At 42.2% G+C, this 26,859-nt stretch overlaps 1 protein-coding gene across 2 annotated transcripts in view; it reads left to right on the forward strand.

The window, feature by feature from the left end:
• CTNND2 (catenin delta 2) overlaps positions 1-26,859 on the forward strand; it is a 777,587-nt gene that overhangs the window by 547,838 nt on the left and 202,890 nt on the right. For both annotated transcript variants that reach the window (XM_047074403.1, XM_047074404.1), the window contains exon 10: positions 11,351-11,564. In XM_047074403.1, coding sequence (XP_046930359.1) covers positions 11,351-11,564 — 214 coding nt within the window. The remainder of the gene's footprint in view (positions 1-11,350; positions 11,565-26,859) is intronic.

Here is a 26,859-nt window from a genome sequence, read left to right on the forward strand (position 1 = left end):
GTCCACGAGATCCTCAAGTGCGTATTACTAAATATCAGTTGAGCCGAACAAGACGGAAATTCCTTCCCCAACCAGTTTTGAGGCCAGTAAATATTGGCCGTTACTACCACCAAAGAGTGGATGAGCAGGTAGATCTTCGGAACATATAGGTGACTTGATAACCTAGCACAGAAAAGACATATGCGTGACGAGAAAAGTCTTAAGCGAATTTTATATTCTGTACAATTTTATAGGTATAATAGAATAAGTCTTACTTGACACAGTTTATTTTTTTAACATATATCATTGTTTATTTTCAGTCGTATTTATTTATTTATTTATTTAATATGAAATTTATTGTCAAATTGGTTTCCATACAACACCCAGTGCTCATCCCAACAGGTGCCCTCCTCAATCCCCGTCACCCACCCTTCCCTCCCTCCCACCTCCCATCAACCCTCAGTTTGTTCTCAGTTTTTCAGAGTTTCTTATGTTTTGGCTCCCTCCCTCTCTTTTTTTTTTCTTCCTTCCCCTCCCCCATGGTCTTCTGTTAAGTTTCTTAGGATCCACATAAGAGTGAAAACATATGGTATCTGTCTTTCTCTGGATGACTTATTTCACTTAGCATCACACTCTCCAGTTCCATCCACGTTGCTGCAAAAGGCCATATTTCATTGCCTTTCTCATTGCCACGTAGTATTCCATTGTGTATATAAACCACAATTTCTTTATCCATTCATCAGTTGATGGACATTTAGGCTCTTTCCATAATTTGGCTATTGTTGAGAGTGCTGCTATAAACATTGGGGTACAAGTGCCCCTATGCATCAGCACTCCTGTATCCTTGGGTAAATTCCTAGCAGTGCTATTGCTGGGTCACAGTGTGGAGGTTCCTCAAAAAAATTACTTGATACAGTTTAAATTGTCAAAAATTTAAATGTTTAACTTAAAAATAAAATAAATGCATAGGAGAGTTTTCTCTACACATCTATCGTAACTCCTTTGCAGGGAATATATTACATTTATTTTAATGCTCATTATTTGTTATAACCATGGGCTATCTAAGGTACAAAATAATTTTTCTATTGTGTCTGTGTATTTAGCATAATTTTATATTTTAGAAACATATTATTTTCTGTTTGCAGTAACAAAAGAACAGCAATTTTTAAAATGTGTGCTTTTATAATGCCAGTGAAACAAATTTAAACAAGGGGCTGTGTCTCTCATAAATGCTTTGCCATCTGTCAGTCAACCAAAATCTACTGTGTGCTGATTACCCACATACCTGTTTATTATAATTAAAGGCCAAAAATCTTAGTAGGTCATGATGCTTTCAGTGATATTTTTTGCTCTACCTGCAAAATTTGATCTAGAATTTGACCATTTCTTAGCCCTTGGGCTCTCATTACTCCTATCCAAAGCTACCGTGTTTCTTGCATCCGGACCATCTCGGTGACCCCTACCTGGTGTCCCTGCTTCTGCCTTTGGGACAGTGCGCTCTCTACATGTCACATACAGGTGTGTTCAGTCACGCTCTCGGTCTCATGTTCCTCAAGGTCAACCCAATGCTCTTACAGCAGCTAACGCCTCCCAGACCTAACCCTGCCCTGCCTGGCAATCACTCTCATCTCCTCTCTCGCCTTCACTGTACTCCGGCCACCCTGGTCTCCTTGCTCTTGCTTGGCACCTGCTATCACCGTCTCATGGCCTTTGGTCCCTGCTCGAGTATCGCCTGACCGCAGTACTCAGACTGCACACTCCCATCTTTTTCTCCTGCTATTTCTTCTTTATGATTCTTATCCCTGGAGAGGATCCCAGTTTTTGAGGGGCTTAAACCTTATACATGTTGGTGAATCATCTTTAAGGATCCAGATTATTACTAGAAAACTGCTCCGTCCTCCTTCAAATAAAGCTATTTCTGTTCTTCACTATTGAAATGGCCCCATTCGCTGGTTTCTTTACTCAACTTCCAATTCTCGTACAGGTCTGTGAGCTCCTTTGAGGGAGGGGCTTCATTCAGCTCGTCCACCCCCGGCCCCAACTCCCGACAGTCCACTCCATAAATGTTCTTTAATGAGGGACTGTCTAATCACTACAACAGTGAAAGTTTGGGGGGTAATTTTTGTGGGCTTCTTCTAGTCACATTCTAAGATATTTTCATAATTTCCAAATAGCCAGGTTGAATCTCTGCCTTGCGGGGTTTGTGTTTTCAGAATTTGTATGTGCTCATCTAAAATACTCTTTGACATGCTGAACACCGTGTGAACGTAGCGTTGTGGTTCACGAAATTATGTTGATTAAGTTCAGTTTGGAGCACAGTAAGGGAGATTTTTATTTCAGGCATCCTTTGTGATTCCCGCTACTTTGTGAGGTTGTATTCCATATCTACAAGGGCAAGCACAAACATCATGCCAGATAATAGAAGCCATTAGACTTATTTGGAACATGGTGAGTGTGCCTGAGTGGGGTCTTCAGGAAAGGAATTTGTGGAATCGCTTGAAATTCTTTCTTGTTAAAAAAAAAAAAAGAAAAGTAAGGGCCTTTCCTGGGGGCTCTTAGAAAGGAATGTGGAGGCCCGCCTTTTGCACACACCAGTTGTCAGACCGAGTTGAGTTTGTGCAGAATGTCAGCGTCGGCTTCCAGATGGACAGTTCTGAGGCCCCTTTGGCCTCCGCACTGGCTTCCTTGGTGGGCAGCAAGATTTTCAATACAGGATCCTGATGTCCATCCGCTTCGACCGACTGCATTTCATTCTGAGACAGGGAAATGGCTAGAGAAGTTCAGTGTTTGTGATCAGTTAGCAAAAAAACAGATGGAAAAGGCCAAGGACTGTGGTAATGTAATGTTTGTGGTGTCTTGTGATTTTTTAAAGTGTCCTGTAAAATGCGTCACTGTGTGCAATCATGATTCCCATTCAGACTAAAATAAAGGTCTTTTCCCCCTCTTTCTTTTATCTCTTTAAATAACAGGATCATGAGCGTGATGAGGAGTCAGAATGTTGAATTGCTACAAAATAGGTCATTTCAGAGATTTTCATGAGAAATGGTTTTCTTTAACCAGAGTTATGGACAGGAACCGATTACCAGTCCATAACTGAGACGATATCAGCGACTTCTCTAGAATTGAGGATAGCAAAAAAATGGGAAAATGTTCAGAATCACCCTTCGGAAATGTTCATTTTGTTATAGGGATAGGCGGTTGCCTCAGTGATGGTCCTCAGTACCTGCTGAGGACACATTGAACAGGATGGGAGCTGGGTTTGGAAATCTGTACAGGGGACAAAGATTCTCGAAATGTGTGGAGGCTTTACAATGGGAAGCATAAGGGAATTCAAGTAACAGTGACAATGTATTTGTAGACTTCTTTATATTTTCCATATGATTTTCAAAAACCAAATAGTTTCCTGCTAGACACAGGTGGAGTCAAAACCAAAACCACTGCCCGCCCTGTGCCACGGCAGGGGAGTAGCACTCGGGAAATCTACATGCGGCTGGAACCTTCTCAGTCATTTCTCTTGCTACTGGTTGGATCTTTTGTTACTGGTTGCATCATTTTTTTAATCTGTTCATTAGAAATTGATCTGTTGAATCAAAAGATGGTCTTTCTCTCTTTGTGCTTAATAATTCCCTCTGTATTTCAGAAAAATACCTTCTTTTTCTCAGTGACTAGTGTCACCTCATAATTATTTTTAAATGCCTTTTTTTTGGTCAGTTAATTTACCATAACAAGACAAACCATTGCACTTCTCTTCTTTTTCAAATATAGATTAATTCCTGTACTTACCTTGAAAATGTACCTAGCAAGATATGTCATATGTATGGTAATGATGCAGCACCCTGTGGTATTTTTTTAAATGACTACAGAATAGAGTTTCAGAGTAAATATATTTCTTTTTAAATCTCATTAGTTATACACCAGGTTGGATTAATGATCTGGTAGATAATAAACAGTCTGCACACTAAATAAAATTTATGAAGCTATCACTCTGAATTGTATACCTTTCACTGATTCTATCATATGTTATGTCATTATATTATTAAGTTAATTCATATATTGACCAGGTAATAAGTCCATTAAGAATATCCTTTAACAAGGCAATACAGTGGGTGGTTCCTTGACAGATTAATATTTGTTGAACTCTTTGTTAAATAATTCACACTTGAAGTTTCATTTACTCCTGAAAACAACCCCATGAGACAGGTTCACATTTTGTTCGCGTTTTACAGACATTTAAGGAACTTGCCTCAGGGGACACAGGTGGAAGAGAAGTAGAACGATTTGAACCTTATTGCTTCCGCCTCAAAGCCAGCACCCCCTCCAAACACTGCAATACACTTGCTCCCTAAAACATAACTGAAAAAGAAACATAATCCATCTTGGTTCAGCCACTGAATGGAGAAACTAGATCATTTTGCACGACTGCAGAGATGTATTTTCTCTCAAAATTCTCAAAAATAATTTCCACCATAACACTAAAAAAGATTTTAGCCTTTATCAGTTGTACTTCTGTCTTGCGCAGAATCAACTACACGTACACACATCAGTTCAACTCTGTGGAAACATTGATCGGTTACCTGACTTTGCTATCCAGGTTAGGGGTGGAATCCGGTGAGGTAAAATATGTATTTTACAAACTGATAACTTTGCAGTTCCTATATTAAAATTGAAAAGTGAATTTCAGGTACCTCTGGTTAAGCTTCTGGTTTTAGATCCACAAACTTTGTATCTTCCAGTAGCTTTTTTATTTTTTACTTTTTCTTTTGCTTTAGGGAGAGAGAGCCAGTGAGTGAGAGTGAAGGAGAGGGGGCGGGAGGGAGGAAGGGAGGAATGGAAAGAGAAAGAGAGAGAGAGGAAGAGAATGAATGAATCCCAAGCAGTCTCCATACTCAGGGCAGAGCCTGACATTGAGCTTGATTCCAGGACCCTTGGACCATTACCTGAGCCAAAATCAAGAGTCAAACGCTCAACCAACTGGGCCACCCAGGTGCCCCTCTTCCAGTAGCTTTTTAAGCAGAGAAAATTATTTAATTTTTAAACATTAATAGGGAATATAAAACAACTGTATCCATTTTTATTGTTTAAACGAACACCACTGAAAAATAACAGTTAATTAAAAATTTACTAAAATCACCAAGCCCGAGGTTCCTCTTTGTAGTCAGCTTTTGGTAAACCATTTCTCAGACGTGGTGAGTTGATTGCTTATAAATATCTGAAGCGAGTGGAGGTACTATATATTATAATTCTGCAGTCCATTATTTAAATTTACTTTGCGTTTCAGGTCCAGCTTAGTTTCTCTTAGAACTAAACCAGAAGCCCAAAGATATATCTACTTTGCTTAAAACCAAGCAGATCCTTGAGAGGTATGGAAATGTCTACCCAGGTCCTCAGCTGTTTGAGGATCTTACCACCAATAGGTTAAAAAAAAAAGGCTACTTACTCCAACCTCTTCCTCCTTCTCCCAGCTAATTCCAAATCCCTTCCATTTCATTTGCAGGGTGGGTGAGCAATCTCTTATTGCCAAGAACAACTATAACCCATCCTTGAGGGTCTTGCTGTCCTCGAAGCAACTTTTCATAGTATTTCTCTAAATGAAGATAGGAACCCCCAAGAGGAATTCTATTCTCTGTTAAAGTACTATTTAACCCACTATACATCATCATCATTATCATTCTACAAAAACTGTCCTGAGCTTGAAAACACTGCTGTAATTGGATATGTTCTAAATTATTCATTGATGTTGATGTCATTTTAATGATAATAGCTGATTCCTTGGTAAATATAGTTTATTCTCAATAAATGCAGAGAATATCAAGAGTAACAAATTCATTAAGTGGCAAGACCCCATTTTTTTACAATGGGTGATATTGCATTACCTGCATTTTTCTTTTCTTTAATTTAATTGTTCATCCATTTGCTTCCCGATTTAAAAGGCTTATATATAGTCTGCCTTGTAATGAGAGGACAAGGGGGAAAACCATTGCATCCTACTCTTTATGATTTTTAGATACTTTTAGTTCTAGAGTTTAAATTGTAAAAACACCTTAAAACAGTGGGTTATTGCATGGCAGAGGTGTGGAGGCTGTCTTCACTCTCCCTGATACACACTGGGTGAGCTTCACTGATTCTGTGCAAACACATCCCAACTTTCATCCTCAAGAGACTGTCTGTGTCAGGCTGAAGAATGCCCGCTCTCTAAACAACCTGAAAGGACAGGCAAAGGGCATAGTTTTGCTTTGTTTGATGAGGTGATCTTTTTATTTCTCCTGCTGTGGGGTTCATCGGCATCCATCTTCCTTACTTCTTGTAGACTGATCTCTCAGTCTAGATCCCTGAAGTTTACAGCAAAGCATAAAAATAAATAAGAGCTATTATCATAGGAACAATTGACCAACGTGGACCATCTAGCAGAGAATCATTTAAGAAACGAATTTAAGATTGTCTACTCAGGTTATGTATCAAAAGGCCTTTCCGGTCATTCTTTGAATCTATTAAGTTCAGGAAAGTAGCAGATAGGAAATTTATTCCAGGTCTAACTCGAGCTATTGCTTTCCCTTTATGTATTTCAACATTGTTGGTTTTTATTCAGTTATTTGTATTAATGTAAGTAAATCTGAATCACGGGTCAGCCTTGCAAGAGAAGGAAACACAGTGAAATACCACCACAGTCTATTAGAATGGCCAAAAGCCAAGAAACTGACGATACCAAATGCTGACAAGGATGTGGAACAAGAATTCTCATTCGTTTCTAGTAGGATGCAGAATGGTACGGCCACTTTGGAAGACAGTTTATCAGTTTCTTACAAGACTAAACATACTCCTAGTCGATGACCCAGCAATTTTGCTCCTTGGTATTCACCCAAAGGATTTGAAAAGTTATGTCTACACAGTAACATGCAAATGATTGTGTATATCAGCTTCGTTCATAATTGCCAACACTTGGAAGCAACCATGATGTCCTTTAGCAGGTGAGTGGATATATAAAGTGCAGTACATCCACACAATGGGGTATTATTCAACACTAAAAAGAAAGGAGCTGTCAAGCCATGAAAAGACATGAGAACAACCTTAAATGTGTATTACTGGCCGTAAGAAGCCAATCTGTAAAGGCTAGATACCAAACGATACTAAAGCTGTGATATTTTAGAAAAGGCCAAACCACGGAGAAAATTAAAAAACAATCAGTGGTTTCGGGGGTTAGGGTAAGGAAGGAAGGAATTGGTGGAGCACAGAGCACTTTAGGGCAGTGAAATCATTCTGGATGATACTGTAATGGTGGTTACATGTCATTATACATTTGTCAAGACCCACAGAATGTACAACGCCTACAACACCGAGAGTGAACTGTAATATAAACCATTGGCTTCAGGTGATTGTGATGTGTCGGTGTAGGGTCATCATTTTTACTCAGTAAGTTTTACAATGGGGAGGCCTGTGTATGTGTGGGGGCAGGTGGCACATGGGAACTCTCTGTACTTACTGCTCAGTTTTACTCTGAGTGCAAAACTGCTCTAAAAATAATGTCTATTCTATATTAGCAAAAATAAGAGGGAGAAGGAAGCTACCATGTGACGTCCTAGCGCACTATTCTTCCATTCACCTGATAAATAGTTCCTAACTTCCTTCCATGTGGCAGATGTTCTTCTTGTGCATTTTATTTTATTCTATTTTACATATATCAGATACGTATGATATGGTATGACATTTTATGAGCCCTATTTTAGTAAATATTAAATGTAGACTTTGGAAGAATTCTCCATGAGGATGAAGGAGTGAGAAAGGGGAGACAGTGAACTGGCCTGGAATGACAGTGGGGGGGGGGGGGGCCAGAACAAAGGCCTCTGCCTGCTGGGTGTGGAGTGCCCAGTGGGGAGCATACATGGAAAGAAGATTGCTGGCCATTTAGTGGGAGAGAAAATACAAGTGTCATTTCGAAGAAGAGAGTTCCCCCAATTGTTTTTCAAAGGGAACTTGTACTTTATTAGTGTTTAACATAGGTTTATCTGGAGTCTTATAAGAATTTAAGGTTGGGTACAAGCAGAAACAAGAAGAATCGGGTGCCAGGAGAAGTTGATGGGAGGCAGGATACAGGGGAAAGACAAAGCAGGGGGGAAGTGTGGAGAACAGCACCCGGACCCATCCACAGCAATCCACAGCACCCAGAAGTCCTGCCATGGATAGAGACCCTTCAAGAGAACTCAAAGTCCACCTCTTGCTTCCTTCCTGGTCCTTTTGGGATGTGGGAGACAACAGGAGGAGGCAGAACCAAGGACCTGACCATCACATTTCATGTGTATGAACTCAGTTCTGACTAATGTTTGACTTCAGGATTCCAAAATTCTTAGATAAAATTCAACACAAGAAAACAAGAGCTTTTTATGTGTACCATCTGGTGACCGGCCCCCCGCCAAAAAAAAAAAAAAAAAAAAAAAAGAGCAAAAGAAAAAGCTTATCATCTCATTTGTGTTTCTCTAAGTAGATGAAAATAAAACTTAAGACTTCATTATAAATTTAGAACTATGGCATTAATTAGGGCCACACCGAAAACATTGTGTTCGCATGGAACCATTAAGCATTGATATTGCATTTGTTTTGAATTCTTTTTCCTTTTTAATGCTTTGGAATAATATTTGAATAGCTTAGTTCACTAAGTTGTATGAATGGGAAATATGTTAAAAATTAAATACTAATTATACCATAGAGCTAAAATATAGAGATAGATAGATTTACTACACCAACTGCTTTTAATTATAACCAGTCAATTGTAGAAATGGCTTTATTAACTCTTTTTTAGTGGTTTCATCATTATTAAGATCATTAAACCCAAATAATTTTAAAGTAAAGCACACACATGCAAATAAACACACATACAGAAAACAATACTTATAGCTTAAACTTTTGTACAAATGGAATATCCTTTCTGAAATATTATGATACAGTGGGTGTGGCTGTCACCCAGATGCATGTACGGGACATGGTCACAGTGATTACGAACTTTATCTCTCTTGAGTGGGCACCAAGCAAGCACTGGTAAAACTGTACATCAGGGGAAAGTTGTTTGCTGCTTCCTTCTCGCATTTTTAGTGGACCCACTGACATGCTTGGCCACTTTCCCTGGGTTCTACCTACTACCACCAGCTGTGCAGGAACGTCACAGAAGCTAATGCCCTCCCTGACAGCCCTGTCCCATGTCCTTCCCTCTTCTGTCCCTGGTCCTGCTCTGCCGAGACATGACATATGTGAAACACCATATTCGTTTCCCAGATTAGGGACTTTGAGGCCAGGAGTTCTGGGGGAATTGCAACTTTTTCTGTTTTCGTTTTGTTGGTGGATGAAAGTAATTCCTACAGCATATTCGGATTTATCTGATGGCCCACTTCCTGTGAATGATGCATACCCTCATTTTATCTCTAAGCTGGTATAATGAGCTGCGGTAGCCACTGGAGACATTTGTACACAGAAAGCGTTTTGTTTATTCGCCCCCCCCCTTAAATGAGGGATATTACTCACTTTCGAAAAGTCAAGTTCCAACAAATCTGAGAAACTCTGCTGTCACAGGTAATAGAGTCTCCCTCCTCATTCACTCGACAAACATTTGTTGAATATCTGCTATGTGCCTGGCACTGCACTTGGGGTAGGGTAAGAGATCCCTCAGGGAACAGAAACAGACTTGCCCCGGGGCACCTGGGTGGCTCAGTTGGTTAAGTGTCCAGCTCTTGTTCTCAGCTCAGGTCATGATCTCGCAGATAATGAGATCGAGTCCCACATCAGGGTCTGCGCTGGCAGCATGGAACCTGCTTGGGATTCTCTCTCTTCCTCTCTGTCTGTCCCTCCCTCTCCCCCACTCACACTCTATCTCTCTCTCTCTCTCTCAAAATAAATAAATCAATATTGGGGTGCTTGGGTGGCTCAGTCGGTTGACCTTCCGACTTCGGCTCAGGTCATGATCTCGCGGTTCCTCACTTCAAGCCCCATGTTGGGCTCTGGGCTGACAGCTCAGCACCTGGGGTCTGCTTCACATTCTGTGTCTCCCCCTCTTCTGTCTGCCCTTCCTCAGCTCATGCTCTGTCTCTCTCTGTCTTTCAAAAATAACAAACATTTTTTTAAAAAACCTTTATAAATAAATACTGAGAAAGAAAAGGGAAAAAAAAGCAGACTGGCCCTCCAAGAACCAAGATTCTAGCAGACAGTCCCCGACAAGATACATAATAAAGAAGTTAGAACCTGACAAGGGATATGAAGAATTCCGTAACGGATTAAGGGAAAACAAGAACTGGATCGGGGAGGGGTACGGATCAGGGTGCAGTTTTAAATAGTGTGGGTGGAGTAGCTTCACAAAGAAAGTCACATTTTCACACCTTTGAAAGGGTGGGGGTTTAGCCATGTGCTCGGCACATCTGTGGGATGAATGAGTTTTCTTTGATAAGACAACTGAATAGGGAAAGTGCCAAATTATAATGGTTCATGCCAAACCATAATTTTTCAATCCCTGAGGGACGTTGAATTCAAAAAAAGAAGACAGTATTACTGAAGGAGCTGTGTTCTTTTTTTCATATAAATGCAGAAATATTCAAATACAGCTTTGCTAATGAAAACTCCATGAAACAGTCTGTCTGTTAACAAACCCATTTGTTGCAGTCTTAATTTAAAAATCGGACTAAAAGGACAGCGAGAAGACTCATCTAGAAACATACTGCAAGGAGGGTTTTTTTTTTTCCCATGTACTTATTTTTAAAAAATCAAAACTATTTTGGCTAACAAGAACATCAGAATTTAATGTGACTTTGTTAATTAATCTAATACCTGAGTTAAGCATGACATGCGTTGGTCTTAGTGTTCCGACTGGCTCTAATTGTGACTTTCTTACTTTCCCGAGCTTCTTAGATGAGAGTCCTTGTGTCCGTTCTGGTTTCTCATTTGCTTCTGGTTCCTTTGAAATGCTGAGAGAATTTTCCAATTAAGCCCAATTTTAACATTTTGCACATCAATCCCACAGCCCGTTAAGACAGAGGTTAAATGTAATTAAGTCTCAGGAGTGAGAAACATCTTTCGTCCTCCTGTCTACTTCATGCAATGAGTATGTGCCATATTTTTATAGAGAAATGTCCACCCAATATGAAGTTACAATCACCTTTCTTAAAATCTAGAACTTGAAAGGAAGTATGTTTGACGTTTGACCGCTGAGGTATTCATCGAAGTGAGGCAATCACATCTAAGGAGAACACGGGTTTGCTTGCTTTTTCCTTTGTGGGCTTTAATTCAGTTCAGTGAAATGCATTGTAGCAACAGCTTCACGGGGAAAAAACCTGTTTCAGTTTACGTGGCGACAGCTTCTGACTCTCTAAGTTAAAAGTCGTTCCCTGTGCTCTTGCAGATAAGGAGACAAGGAGGCATCCAGCTCCTGGTGGACCTGTTGGATCACCGGATGACGGAGGTCCACCGTAGTGCCTGTGGGGCCTTGAGAAACTTGGTGTATGGGAAGGCCAATGACGATAACAAAATCGCCCTGAAAAACTGCGGCGGCATCCCAGCACTGGTGAGGTTACTCCGCAAGACCACCGACCTGGAGATCCGGGAGCTGGTCACAGGTGAGCATCCTTGTTAACAGCACGCCCGCCTCTCAAGATGAAATCACCATTACCCAGCATGGTAGCAAAAGTGCTAACCAAGTATGGTTGAGCAGGGCCTCTCAGAGGGCTCCCACCGTGGGCAGGTCCCAGTACGCATGTGCGGAACAAGGGACTCCACGGATCATCTAATTTCACACACATGGAGTAGCCAAATTAGAGCATTAGAATCCAGGAACCATTACCCTCCTAAAGTTCTATGACCATATTTCAGTTCTGTCCCTTGATTTGCAAGTGGTTCAGCATCTTACAATACCTATAGGTCATCAATAAAATGGCATTTAACAAAAATTGATAAAAGGACAAAATACGTGAGTGACCGTTAGGAAGGTGGATATTCTTGTTTATAACGTGGCTAGGAAGAGAGGTCTTAGTGTACTTAACAAGAGAGGTCTTAGTGTACTTAACAAGAGAGGTCTTAGTGTACTTAACAGTTATTTTCTTGAAAAAAAAAATGTATGCCTAGTCCACGTTCCCAGGTGATAGGATTACATATTAGGGAATTTTTCGAACGTGAACATGAGAGAAAGCCTTTCTGTGAACGTAGAACTTTTGAGCTTTGTAAAGTGGAGATCACTAGAGTAGCGCCTCAGAGAGCCACGAGGATTTGAAGAGTGAGAACTTGTAAGCATTTAGCAGTACCTTTCTTGGAATACGTGTGAATGCAGTAAAATCCGTGTGAATGCCATCACTCTCGTCCCTCACCTCCGAAATGTGCAGTTTTACTTGTTGGAATGCTAACAACAGAAGTGGCCTCAAGATGGGATTTTGGATTATTCCTCTTGGTGACCCATACTGTTGGCGATATTCGGGTTTGGGTTCATCAAAGTTCCCCTGCAAGCGTTTGGCAAACGGATTGCAAAGTTGACTCAAGAAAAGGGTCTCTTAATCCTCCGTGATGCTACTGATCTTCCTCCTGTCTTGATTCTAAAACTTCCTTGTAGCTATGCTCATGAGGTATATGTGATCTTGTTTATTTAAGAAAATACATTACCCAAGCTGAGTGGCATCAATTTTGGTTCAATGTGAGGTCAAGACTCTCAGCCTCAGCGTATTTTCTTAAAGGTACACCCTTCAAGATTATTGTCACATTTCTTTTGCACTCTCAGCTAAAATAGAACTAGACCCCAGTTCCTTTTTTTGTTTTGTTTTCATTTTTTTTTGTTTTGTTTTCATTTCTCTAAGTGGAGAATTGTCCTCATGGAAGAATATCGTCATTAAGTTTACAGTGCTATTAAAATGATGGTTCACACCAAACTAATATGGGTCATTAAAGGTAAAACTATTATTATCAGATATTATGATGTGTAGGACCGTTTGGGGGTAAGTTAAATAATTGAAAATGCGCCTTGCCATTATGGTTATGAACCCCATCCCTACTTTCATATTGAGAGAAAGGACTCAATACGTGTGATGGAAAACATCATGGCGCTTCTGGGCATGAAGGCCGTGCCAATGGGAGCACGAGGCCAACAGAACTAAAGCAGCACCTTGTGCTGTGCACATGATGCGTCCATTTCAGGATTTCAAAATTTTACTGAAATTTGGATTTGCCCCAACACAAACCCTCTTTGGTGGCTTATCTCGTTGCCAAGGAAATTCGGCCACATGCAAAAGGCTGAGGTGATTGATGGCTTAAACCAGAAAGAAAATGACAGCATACCTCTGTCCCATGACATTGTCCACTGCAACATGCTCCTGCCTCTTCTGATACTGGAAGCCACTCCAAAACACTGCTTCTGACAGATGCCGGATGTCTCCCATTTTATGCATCTGGGCAACATGGAAAATTTCTATGTGAGCCTCGTGTGTAAACATCAGAGGCAGGTAACCTCTTCAGAATGTCAAGAAGTTTCCTTTCTTGGCAAAGCTTTGTACCCATTGTCATGTCACGACTCAGTGTTTCTTCATAAGCATGTGCTGGGGGCTGAAACTCAATTCCACTTCCCCTCCTGAAAGAAATGCTGTCTTCTGTCGTGACTCCATCCAAGCCACTGGGGCTGAACAGTTCCGGAAAGACAGTGCTTGCTACTTCAGTAGATACTTTCTGCCGTTCCGGAGCCACGGACTTATCACGCATGGCTGAACTTCATGCATGAGTTTTACTTTTCCCAAAGAAAAACATGTTGTTAAAACATTTTGATGGGTCGAAGCCCATGGCTTCTGAGGTTTCCCTGGTAGATACTCTTGAAAGACAATAAGCATCTTGGCAAAGCTACTGCTCTAGAAAGAGGAGTTAGAAGCAAGCATGTGCAAGAACATTCCAGCATGGAAGGAATTGCTGCTGCGGGCCAGTCTGTAATAACAAAGCCTTCTGAACCCCCATGCTGGCAGAAATCTGAGGGTGCCTGGAAACCGGCAAGGTTCTGCTGACTTCTGTTTAGACACAGCATCAATGATGCAGATCCAGCAACAGCTGATTCTACTGCCTGAACCAAAGTAAAAGGATTCAAATGAGTATCCCTCAAAGAGCTTTAGAGGGTCATTTTCATCTTCAGCACCATCCCAGCACTCATCTGCCAAGGTGAGCTATGAAAGCTTGGATTCCGTTGGCTCCTGGGGAACTTTGGGAATCCAGTATTTTAGTACAGCTAACTGATTTAACCTCGAGGACATCAAATCGTCCATTTTTCTTATCTTTCTCTTTCCACGCCTCCTCTGAGACTCTTGTCTCCCCGCAAGCCTGGCAAATGCTTTGCTACACTAAGCCCACAGTCTCCGTTCATCCTTATTGTTCATTTCTCAGATGCTTTGGAATTTCTGCGGCCATCAGGCGTGTGCTAACCCTTGGACATCTGCACGTGCGGGGCTGATGTTCAGCAGACCCACACCGGCACTGCCATGCTTACGACAAAGCCCACTGGGATGGTTGGAGGCTCTGTTGGGAACTCTCCCACCCATGTAGTGCCGGCTGCTAGATATTAAAAGGAAAGTTTCTGACAAATGTGTCCACATTTTAGAAACTTAATTAGATGAGCACCAAGGCTCATGATGGCCCTGGAGGATGGAGTAATAAAAGCTGCTCTTCACTGCTGCTGTCACATTGTCACAAGGACCCTCCTTTTTTTCTAATATGAAATGTATTGTCAAATTGGTGTCCATACAACACCCAGTGCTCATCCCAACAGGTGCCCTCCTCAATGCCCATCACCCACCCTCCCCTCCTTCCACCCCCCATCAACCCTCAGATTGTTCTCAGTCTTTAAGAGTCTCTTACGGTTTGGCTCCCTCCCTCTCTAACTTTTTTCTTCCTTCCCCTCCCCCCATGGTCTTCTGTTAAGTTTCTCAGGATCCATAAGAGTGAAAACATATGGTATCTGTCTTTCTCTGGATGACTTATTTCACTTAGCATCACACTCTCCAGTTCCATCCACGTTGCTACAAAAGGCCAGACTTCATTCTTTCTCATTGCCACATAGTACTCCATTGTGTATATAAACCACAATTTCTTTATCCATTCATCAGTTGATGGACATTTAGGCTCTTTCCATAATTTGGCTATTGTTGAAAGTGCTGTTATAAACATTGGGGTACAAGTGCCCCTATGCATCAGCACTCCTGTATCCCTTGGGTAAATTCCTAGCAGTGCTATTGCTGGGTCATAGGGTAGATCTATTTTTAATTTTTGAGGAACCTCCACACTTTTCCAGAGCGGCTGCACCAGTTTGCATTCCCACCAACAGCGCAAGAGGGTTCCCGTTTCTCCACATCCTCGCCAACATCTATAGTCTCCTGATTTGTTCATTTTAGCCACTCTGACCGGCGTGAGGTGGTATCTCAGTGTGGTTTTGATTCATGTTTCCCTGATGAGGAGTGACATGGAGCATCTTTTCGTGTGCCTGTTGGCCATCTGGATGTCTTCTTTAGAGAAGTGTCTATTCATGTTTTCTGCCCATTTCTCCACTGGATTATTTGTTTTTCGGGTGTGGAGTTTCCTTAAAGTCTTTTTGGAATTAGGTTATATGTGCATACATGAATTAATAGAATAGTGATTTAAGTAGTGAAGCAACTATGCCCTTTACTTCCATTGTAATTCTTCAGCAGGCCTAATTCCAAGTGTAGCAAGGAGTAACAACATGGTACATGATGGATCCCTGCCAGTACAAGGGAGCTTTTTCTCTTGCATTCCTCTCCCTGAATATTAGCAAATGCATGAAAACCAGTGCGTGTTAGAATACACTGGGAGGGTGAAGTTGCCTTTGAATTCCTCTTTAGATATTTACAAGCTGGGATGTTTTATAAACAAATATTGGAAAGAACAGTGTTGGTGATTTTTTTAAAAAAATAATAAAGCATGTTTCTAAACGAGATTTTTAGATTAGATAGAGCCAAGCCCTGTAACCAGAAGGATCTAGAGTGCCAAATTATAACCAATAAAAAACTAGAAGAAAGAAATGTTCTTGGAGAGCTTTAAATTATTTACTGAGCATTCCTTGGCAAACTGTTTGAACAATAATAAAATGTTAAAATTGAGCTATTTACATGCATTTACATTGAACACATAGACATACATGCTTTAGAAAAAAGCTGCCTGTTTGCACTGCAGTGTCTATCCACAGCAGAATATATTCTACCTCTGCCTATTAGGCCTTGCAATAAATAATTTTCTTCCTATGCAATAATTGCTATGAGATGATCAGAATTTTATTTAAATCCAGTTGAAGCTATTATATGCTAGCAATTACTAGAAATATCCAAATAAACTTTGGTTACAAATTCTGCATGTCCTTTGGGCTTGACTAATATAATTTTTCTCTCTCTAAATATGGATATAATCAACCTACATTTTGAAATGCCCAACTAAAGATTTCAGAATGCTTTACAAATCACGATAAGCCACTTTTTATTAAACCATAAAACCTAATAAATAACTTTTATTTCTGTTGAAAGCAAGTGTCCTGAAGAGTTCTGCTTCTCCAAGAGCTGTGTTTTCTTCCATCTTATGTTTCAGATACTCAAATAGTCTATCCTGATTTAACTAATGAAAGAGATAAGCCTCAGTTTATTTTACTGACTAGCATTAGGTCCGTTGATTTCAAGCCGCGTCGGTTAGAAGTTGAATTGTGTACACCCCACCCCCAAATTCATATGTGGGTGGTTCCTTAATCTCATATAGCTGGTGTCCTTACGAAGAGAAGAAATTTGGACACGGACACATACAGGGAGGGGTCATGTGAACATAAAGACAGAGATGGGGTAATGCTTTTGCGAGGCAAGGAGCACCACACAGATGGCCCGAAAACACCAGAACCCAGGAGGGGGGCCCAGAGCAGATTCTCCTCACAGCCTCGGAAGGAACCGATGCCAGTGACATCTTCATCTTTGACTTCCAGCCTCCAGAACTCTGACCATGTAAGTTTCGGTTGTTTAGTTCACTCGATCTGCGGTGGCAGCCCTAGGAATCTATTACAGACCCAGATCGAGGGAGTTTTTCATCTTTTCCCAGATGTGAGCAAACACATGTGTTGGCCCAGGAAAGAAGACAATGCGAATAAATGCAGAACCATGAGGGCGTAATAGTGTTGCCAGGTTTAAAATAAAGAAGACCCTGTTGGCCTCATTCCATAATGCATCTTTTTTTTTTTTAGTGTTTATTTATTTATTTTTGAGAGAGAGAGAGGAGAAGGGGCAGAGAGAGAGGGAGACAGAGAATCCCAAGCAGGCTCTGCAGCTGTCAGTGCGGAGCCTGATGCGGGGCTTGAACCCATGAACCATGAGATCATGACCTGAGCTGAAACCAAGAGTCAGTCACTTGACCGAGTGAGTCACCCAGGCACCCATAATGCATCTTTTTAAAGCAATTACTTGTGAAGGATCTGAAGTGGCAAAGATGATAATTTAATGCACTTTAGTATTTTTAATCAAAGTAATGGATCTATATGGTCAAAAAATGAAATTGCATAAAAATGCTTATAATGAAAACAAGAGTCCCCAGCTGCCTCATCTGTCCTCTGGTTTTGGACACTCGCAGCCTCTCAGAGGCTTTCAGCCTTAGCCTCTGCTTTGTCTTTTAGTTTTCTCCTGTTTATTCCATGTCTTTAAATAATATGCTTATTTCACTCTATATAATTCAATGATCATAGTGTTTTCATACTGACTTTCTAGTATGGCGGAGAAGGATTTTTCACATTTTCACCACTCATGCCTTTTCCTTTCCCATTATTTTTGGTTCCTCAGTACATTCAGTCAGTAACTTCAAGGTTAAGCCTCTATTTCTTCTGTATAATAAAGACATGGTCTCATCACCCATATTATAAGATAAAAATAATAGTACTCTTCTGTCCTCACCCTTCTTCACAACCTCTGTCGCCATAGTTGACTTTGACATTGTCAAGGTTGGATGTATTTGCAATCTATTCTGTCACCATAGTCAGTCTTCCAGGGTTTTCTATAGCTTGATTCAAAAGTTGAAAGCCAGAGATTAGCCTTTGCATTATGATGGAAGAGCGGATCCATGTGGTACCCAGCCATCACATTTCTTTCCCAGTGAGTCCAAAGTAATGATCCTTGTCAAAGGAGTACATTTCTGGCATCATATCTAACAGATCCTTCATCATCTATAATGCCCACCAACTCAACTTTGTCCATGATTTCTATCATCATTAATTCCCTGGTTTTCCAGAGAGCTCATGAACAGAACCCTCTATTTTGGGGGCAGAATTAGATGACTGCTCTCTAGAACTGCTGTATTGCTCCTCAGGTTTGGAATGTCTGTCTCCTAGATCCCAGGCCCTCCTCTTTCTTGGTTTATTCTTTTATAACTTCCAAATATTAATTAATTAAGGTGCTTAGGTGATGAAATTCTGAAAATGTCGCTAAATCCTCATACATGATTGACATTTATTAGATATGGAGGGATAGAAATTATTTTTCTCAGGAATATTTTCTATGATATAATTTTATCCTTGAGACATAAAAGTCTGTGGTGATATATCTAGGTATTTTCCTTTTTAAAAATTCACTGATATTAGACATTTTCGGTTTAAAGAGTCATGATCTACGGTGCCAGAAAACTATCTTTTTATTTTTTTTAATTTATTCATTTTCTCTATCCTCTCTTTTTAGGATTATTGATAGTCAGATTTTGGACCTCTTGGACTTTTCCTCTCTCTTATATTTGCTTACATAATTTGGAGTCCTTTTTCTTTTTATCATACATAGTGAGAGATCTCTTCAGTATCCCACATTACTCTCAACCTACCCATGAGGGAGTTTTTTGCAGGGATATACTGAGATACTATTAGTGGTATTAACAGTGTTCTTATTTCAATCTTAAGAACTCCCCTTTGTGTTTTTTATAACCTCTGTACTTATTCTATGAATGTAAACAATTCTGGAATTTTAATCAGGATATTATTTTGAACTAAGATTTGTTTTCTGTTCATCATGAATCATCTGACTTTTCTCTGTTGTCATTTCTTTCTATTTGTTTATATGGGGGTCTTCTCATTGATTTTGCACACTTACTTTAAATGCATAGAGACCAGTGGTCTACACATTTTTTTTTGATGAAAGAAGATGTTACTTTAATAAAGGTTTATACACAGTGTAGTTTCAAGCAATTGAGGACACAGCTATTTCCATATGCTTCTACACATAAATTTATAAAACCATGTATTTTAAGGAAAGATGCTACCTGAATGATACAGTGAACTTTGACACAGTGACACAGTGATACAATGACACAGTGAACTACACAGTGAACTTTCAAATTATGTAAACAGTCCAAGTGCCAATCAACTGATGAACAGGTAAAGATTTGGTATACACACACACACACACACACACACACACACACACACACAATGGAATATTACTCAACCATAGAAAAACGATGAATTCTTTGTTCATTTTTAAGACAGAAAGAGTAGAGAGTTTGAGCTCTGTGCTTACCCATGAAGCTTGTTAACTGTGAACTTGACTTCAGGTGAGCAGGCAAGCATGAACTGTTGTGATGGGGAATCCTTTAAGGATCTTGATGAGGAGAGCTTTTCTCTAAGGCTCAGATATCCACATTAGCTTTTCCATTCTCCTCCCGTGCAATCTCTTTGGAGAATATTCTTCTGAGTTGTTTATTTGTCTGCCCTTTAGGGAGGGGCCAGCAATTTTCTGGCTGCCGGGTATTTTTTCCACCTGGGTAGGAGTGGACAGTGTGGGGGCGAGGTGTTCTCTGCACCCAGGCAGGAATGGATAATGAGAGGGTGGGCAGCTGTTTCCTTTGCATCAGTCACCCTTGGGTACCCTCCCTTCTCATTTCTACATTCCCTGTGCCTGCCTTCTCTGAGCATGAATGTTCCCTAGGTTCCACCAGGACAGGCAGTCACCACATTGGATCATTGGCATGGAGTCCCCTCTGTGTTCATCCTGGGCTGTGCTGGCTTCCATTGCAACTTCATCAGCCAACTCCCCTCCATCTGGTTTGCATCTTACAGAAACATGATAAAATGTCTCATCTGCTGGGTTACTCTTTCCATTCTCTTCTTTATTCCATTATGTCCCTATTAATAATCTCTTGCCTGCATGAATTCTGAACAGTTCCATAGATAAGACAAAGTGTGAATATTACTAAGTATTGTCTCTATTGCTGATAGAAGCCAACGTGGAAGCATTTCTTTAGGTCTGTTAGCCAAGACAGTTTACTATTGCAGAAAAAGTCTAGGGTGTAACATTAACTAAATACCCTTCATGGAAAGAGACACTGGAATAGAGGGGAAGCATTTTCCCGGCTAGCATCCTCCAACCTGTTTCTTTCTAATCCTATTGGCTGTGATCACCTAGAGGCATGGCTCATCTCTCCAAAGCAGGAGCTAAGCATTTTTCAAGGTAGCCTTTCCTCTATCTTCCTGGGTTTTTTGGTGATAACCTGGGACTCCTGGTGGGCATTTTATATATTATATTAAAAGGCACTGAAATAGATGCGGGTAGCACATCATTTAAATCAAATCCAGGGTCACTGTGTTCCCAAAGTGTAAAATTAAATCCCACACTTATTTCTTATCCCAAATAATGTCCACCATGTTGTCTAACATAGCATATCGGAGGTTCTTCCATAAGATTAAACAGCATCACAAAGATAAAAATGAATAGAGACGTTCCAGTAATGAAATGCCAGCAATGCAGAGATGCTTCGAATTTTAATATAAACCCCTCCAAATATCAAATTCCCAAGGAGAAATTAAAAATCAAAGTTTCAATCCACTTTTATGTTGGAGTCCAAAGACATTAAAGTTCAAAGGAATTAAAACCTAAAAATCAATATCTCTTGCCATTGTGTGTTAAAGTTCAAAGTCTACAATTCTTAAGCTAACTAAAGTATAAAAATCATCCTCCCCAACCTTTCAATTCCTCGCAGCCTCTGCCAGAAGTCTTCACTGTCCCTCCATCCCTCTTTAGGTAGCTCAGAGCTACCTCACGCAGGAATTGTTGATATACTTTAAGGGCCTCAAAGATGCATTGTTCCAGTGTGAAATCCTACCCATGACTCTCCAGAGGTGTGAACGCTGGCCCATGATGTGTCATCTTTAGAAAAGGAGCCATGCTAAGCCCTGAGAGCAGTTATCCCAACACAGGTGTGTACCCCAATAGCAGCCCCAGACAAGGCCATGACAGGTACCCAGTGAAGTCTGTGTCTGTTACATTTTGCTGCTACAACATATTTCCACAAACCTAGCCACTGAAAACAATGCAGTTTATTATCTTCCAGTTCTGGAGGTTAGAAGTCCAACATAAGTCTCACCGTGCTAAAATCAGGATGTCAACAGGGCTGTGTTCCTTTCTGGAAACTTTAGGGTAGGTTGTTGCCTTTTCTGGCTACTGGAGCTGCCCACATCCCTGGACTGATACCCACTTCCCCTGTTGACTGAGACCCACTTCCCCTGTTGACTGAATACCCACTTCCCCTGTTGGCCGGAGACCCACTTCCCCTGTTGACTGGAGACCCACTTCCCCTGTTGACTGGAGACCCATTTCCCTTGTTGACTGGAGACCCACTTCCCCTGTCATCAGAGCCAGCAGCATCACATCTCTGAGAAGTCTTCTGTAGGCACATTTCCCTCCGACTGCCGCCAGGAGTGAATCTCTAAGATAATCTGCCCGTCTTAAATTAATCACATTTTCAATAAAAGGTAACATATTCATAGCTTATGGGGATTAGGGCATGGAAATTTTTGGAGGACCATTATTCTGCCAACCACAGTATTTGAGGGAAGATGAGTAATTAGAGATCTTTTTGGATGTAGTCAGTCAGGAGAAGCCAGTCTGGTGGTGCCTGACTTCCAGGGTCCACCATCGGTGAGCTTAAATTGAATCAGGGGACAAAATCCAAGCAAAAGGTAAATTTTGGTGTCACGCATTTACTGGTTGAAGGGAAGATTAATCCTTCCATGAAATTGGAAACATTGCTGCCCTCTTGCAACATTTAGATATTGGCAGTGGAAGCCACCCCAACACTAGGCATCTCAGCTGTGATTTGACCGGAAAAGCATGAGCAGTGTAGGTGATACAGTAAAGGGATTTATTATCTGGGTGAGACTTGGTACAACGTAGGAGCTAGTGAAGATGTCTGAGGAAGGCTGTGTTTGGTGCTGAATGTGAAGTTGACATGGGTCAGGAGGTAGAGATCAGGATGACAGGCTCGATATGAAGCAGGGAAGCTCAGGAAGACCAGCTGGCACCTGTGAGGGTAGAGGGTAGAGGTACCCTCTTCTGCCTCCCGTTGGCTGAAATTGGCCTCATGAGAAAAACACAAAACCTGGCTCCTTTGGCCACGGCGTTCCACGCGTGCCTGCTGCGGGACACGGAGAGCTGAAGAAGGAGAAGTAGTGAGAACAGCAGCTTTGCCGCTGGCCGTGGCCCCACACCCAGAAGGCGAGGCCATGAAAGTGCACACAGGCCACGGCAAAGCTTGGTGCCCTGGGCCTACAGCCGTCAGAGTTCAGCACCTGCTGCTTCCCTGGCACCTGCCAGGTTGCCTGCAGATTTCTCCTGTGGACATCATTACCCTGGAAACTAGGAGGAAAGGGAATTCTGGGAGGCATCGTTCCAGCTCAGCTAGGCTGACACAGCACAACCGCCCCCTCTCGCCCCCCGCCGCCACCTCACGCCACACCGGGTCTTACTGAAGTGACTTCATTCCCTTCCTGCAGATCTGACACCTTTGATTTTTAATTTCCTCTTTGGAGGTTGGGTTTCTTGGCTGTGTAGTGCCACACAGAGTGTGGCACACCTCCACTGCCACATGTCCGTCCTCTGCCACCAGGGCTATTTCCCCGAGCTGCCCTGTGGAACCCTGACATCGTCTATCCCTACAAAGCCTGCAGAGTCTCCCTCAACAGAAACTCGGGCATCTGGGGGCACCCCCGCTCTGTGCCCGCTTGTCCCTGTTCCAGGCCCCGGGATCCAGGCCTGCCGTCACGTCTTTCGGCTGCTGTCACTGGATGCCTCTCCTCCTCTGCTGCAGTTCCCAGGAAGGTTCAGTTAAGTTTCCATCTGTTGAACTTGCTTCTGCATTTGGACTCTCTTTTTAGCGTGTTAGGGACAGCAGCGTTGGCTAGAATTGAGTCCTGCCTTCCTTTACTTTTCCTTTGCTTTCAAACATGAAAGCATGGCTCTGGCAGCAGCATGCCTTTCTAGCATTCCTCTAGATTCCAGAACAGGAATTGGCAAACCTTATCTGTAAAAGGCCAGGTGATAACTATTTTAGCTCGTCGGCTATAACGTCTCTGTTACAACTACCCAATTCTACCTATGTTGGGTGAAAACAGCTATAGACAATACATAAAAAATTGGATGTAGCTATGTTTCAATAAAACTTTATGTATAAAGGCAAATAGCTAGCCCTCAGGCCATAGTTTATAGAACCCTCTACTACACCCGCTTTTACCCTCTTTTCCACACCAACTTCTGAACAAAATGAAGAATGAAGCCACATTATCAAATCATTACTCTTAGAAGTCAGATTGGAAGCCAGGTTCTAGGCCTGTTTACCAAGCGGGTTTGCTAATAATGAAGCCCGGAATTAGGCAGACGTATCCACTATTGCACAGGCATCAGTTGGGTCAGGGAAGCCTTCCTGTTCCTCTGACAGCCCCCCGGGACATATCCTGCGGAGACTAGAGGAACCAGAGTTTCCTCTGGCCACTCATTCCCAAGAGGAGGAAGGACAGACAGAGCTGAGCCAAACGATGCATGCCGCTGATTGTTTGGACAAGTCCCTCCTCCTACCAGGGGAAGAGTGAGTGAGGGTCTGTGCTCCAGTAATCGTGCTCCATCCACAGGAAGGAAACAGCAGGCCTGAAGAATTCCGCAGCACTCCATCGAAGGGAAGAAGAGACAGGTGTTTGTGGTTGGTCTGCCACTTGCCCCCAACTCATTTCCTAATCTGCTACATAGCTCACGCATTCTTTAGAGAGATGTCTGCTCTTGCCTCCTCTCAATTGTCATTTTCACCATATTAGGGTTATCTCTCTATAGCAGATAGCCCGATTATAACCAAATGCCAACAGCAAAACTTACAACCCTCCACACAGCACTAGTTCTGATTCCTAATTTCCTCCCCAGCCAGGCCACGTCTAACCAAGTTGGAAAATTCACACCATTACCTTCCTGCTCACCCCATTCTTAATTCTAGAGATTGAAGCCAGTCTGTAGGCTAGGAGTCTCATTCATTCATTCGTTAGACACATGTTTGTTGAGCATGTACTGGGTGGCAGTGAGGCGTAGGTCCTCTGGATACAGGTGTTTGGTGAATACCCAGGTACCTTCTAGCCATAGGCCATCCCTGGGGCATGGCCCTCTTCCTAATGGCCAAGATGGCGATGCTGGTGTTCAGGGAGCTAGGTGGAGGAGGGCAGAAATAAAAGGCATAGCTGGAGGGGGTCTTGGGTTTCCGTTCATTTACATGTAAAGAAGTAGAATATATCAAAACTTTGAGTGTGATTTTAATATCCATTAACAGAACTGTTGTGGAACGTTGCAGACTTAAAATTCAGAGCCCTGCTCTCAGAGGGCTTGTGTTGTGGTGGACAAGACAGACAATAAACCTGTCATTTCAAGAAGCGCTATGATGAAAAATGGAGCAGGCTAAGGAGATTAGAAAGTAATGGAAATTTATTACTTAGAATGAAGCTTCGCTTCAAGAAATGAAAAGCTCCAAATGATGGTGTATGTTAGCTTAGATGGAAGTGTTCCAGTGAGCAAGACATTTTGATAGAAAGTGTTAAGGAGTTCTGGCTTATGTTATGGTAAAATATAGACTTGTTGGCTGTAGAAATCAGTATTAGAACCCTTCTTTATTACATATGCCACAGAGGAGGATACTGGTAGGTGTTTCCGGAGCTGATATGTTACGTTATTTCCTGTGTTTTACATTCTCATTGCTCCCCGATGTGCCTAACCTGAAGAGCACGGTATTCTTTGCATTCTGATGTTTCAAGACAGAATAAACATTCCTGAACACCCGCCACTTACCAGTCATCATGCTGGGTGGCTTGAATATGCCCAGAGGTCCCCAGAGGACGGGCTTAAAGGAGCTTGCTCAATGTCCCAGCTGGCACGCACTACATTCCCTAACCCTCTGTTCCCGAAGCCTGTTCTCTTTATACTCTACCAATGATCTCCCAATTCCCCCGATCAAATGAAGATTTCTGGGCCCCAGATCTCTATGGTAATAGCCTGGGAATCCGTATTGTCACAAGACCCTCTGACAGTTGTCATGATCGTGCACGTTTGAGGAACATCACTTTCTGCTCTCTCCAGGCCAGCAGTTACCACAGCGAGCAGCAGAGGGATGGGGGCATGGGAGGCCCAGGTATGTCTTGAGAGATGCCAGAACAATCTGTTGCAAGGAGTAATAACTCCATTATCCAAAGAAAATGTTCGGCTCGTTTCTCGTTTCTGCAAATTAGAATGAATTTGAAGTTGCCTCTTATTTCAGCGTGCCTGCTCATGTGACAAGAAAGTGAGGGCACTTCTAACAAAGGCAGCAGCGGTCCCCTGTGACAGTCCGTCCCCTGACAGCCAGCGGTAGGGAAGCAGCTGTCACCGAGGGTGCTGTTGACCGGGACGGGGCTTGCAACTCCCACGGTCTCCGTTTCCCTACAGAACCCGTGAGGGTTTCGTTAGAACCTCTGCACACCCATCCGAGCGCACCGTTCCGCACGCTCTCGAGGTAAATGTTGGATGTCCCCAGACTGCGTGAGGTTGCCTTCATTGCTCACCCCTAGGATCGCCGGTGCCGATGGTATGAAACACACCTGTGCTTACCTACAATTACGTTCCAGAGCAATGCTGAGATGTTGTAAAGGTTCACGGGAAAGGCTTGCCAAGGGCGTTTCGTTTTGTTTTGTTTATTTGCCCGGATGGAAATGTACAGCGTATTTTACTTGTTCGGTGTGACAATGCATAACTGATTTGTGGCTCTACTTTGCGACTCACGAGTTACAAGTTAATTAGAAACACTTTTCCCTAATTATATTTGAGAGTTTGCTCTATTTGCTCTACAATTATCACAAAAATTACATTAACTAGTGTTAATGAACACAACGTCGAAATCCCCACCGGATCCTGGAGGAAAGGGGAGAATTAAAGAATGTGCACATCTCCTGCCCAACACCTGGTTTCCTTTTCAACAGATGTTTTTATTTGTTATTCCCAATGAAATGTGCAAAATCAGCCTCCTTCCTGGTTGTCCCTCGGAGGATGAGACTCCACCTGGCAGGGGAGGAGCCACCGTTTTGTCTGCATGCGCTCAACCATGTTCCCGGAGTGACTCACTCTCCCGGTGGGCTGCCCGTCAGGATCGGTGGCGTATTTGCCTCCACGGAAGCTGTGTGCCATCACCGTGGCACCCTCCCGAGGGACAGCCCCGAAGAAGAAGCTCTTTGGAATGATTTCCGAACTCGGGGACCTGCACCATGGAGACTTGTAATCCCAGAGAAATAGGGAAGTTGTCCTCGGCAGCTGGCCTTCCTGTCCACCTTTCTTTCCTGCGTGTGCCAGGTTATGTCCGAGCCCCAAGGAGTTGTCGATCAAGTGTGAGAGAGGGTACATCCACGTGGATAACTGTTCTACAAAGTAAGCACTGAGACAGGGCTGGAAAAGCTTCAGGGAGGAAAGGGAATTCTCAATCTAGGGGATCAGGAAAGGCTTAATGAAGAAATTAATGTTTGTCGTGGGTTTGAAAGATGGACGGGAGTTTGGTTTTCAGATAATGAGAGCAAGAGAAGAAAACACACCCTGTGCTTACAGAAGGGCTCCT

The sequence above is a fragment of the Lynx rufus genome, unplaced genomic scaffold, assembly GCF_022079265.1.
Source record: "Lynx rufus isolate CCGP_SWC_20201006 ecotype Redwood Valley unplaced genomic scaffold, mLynRuf1.p SCAF_1, whole genome shotgun sequence".
In the NCBI taxonomy this organism is placed as follows: Eukaryota; Metazoa; Chordata; class Mammalia; order Carnivora; family Felidae; genus Lynx; species Lynx rufus.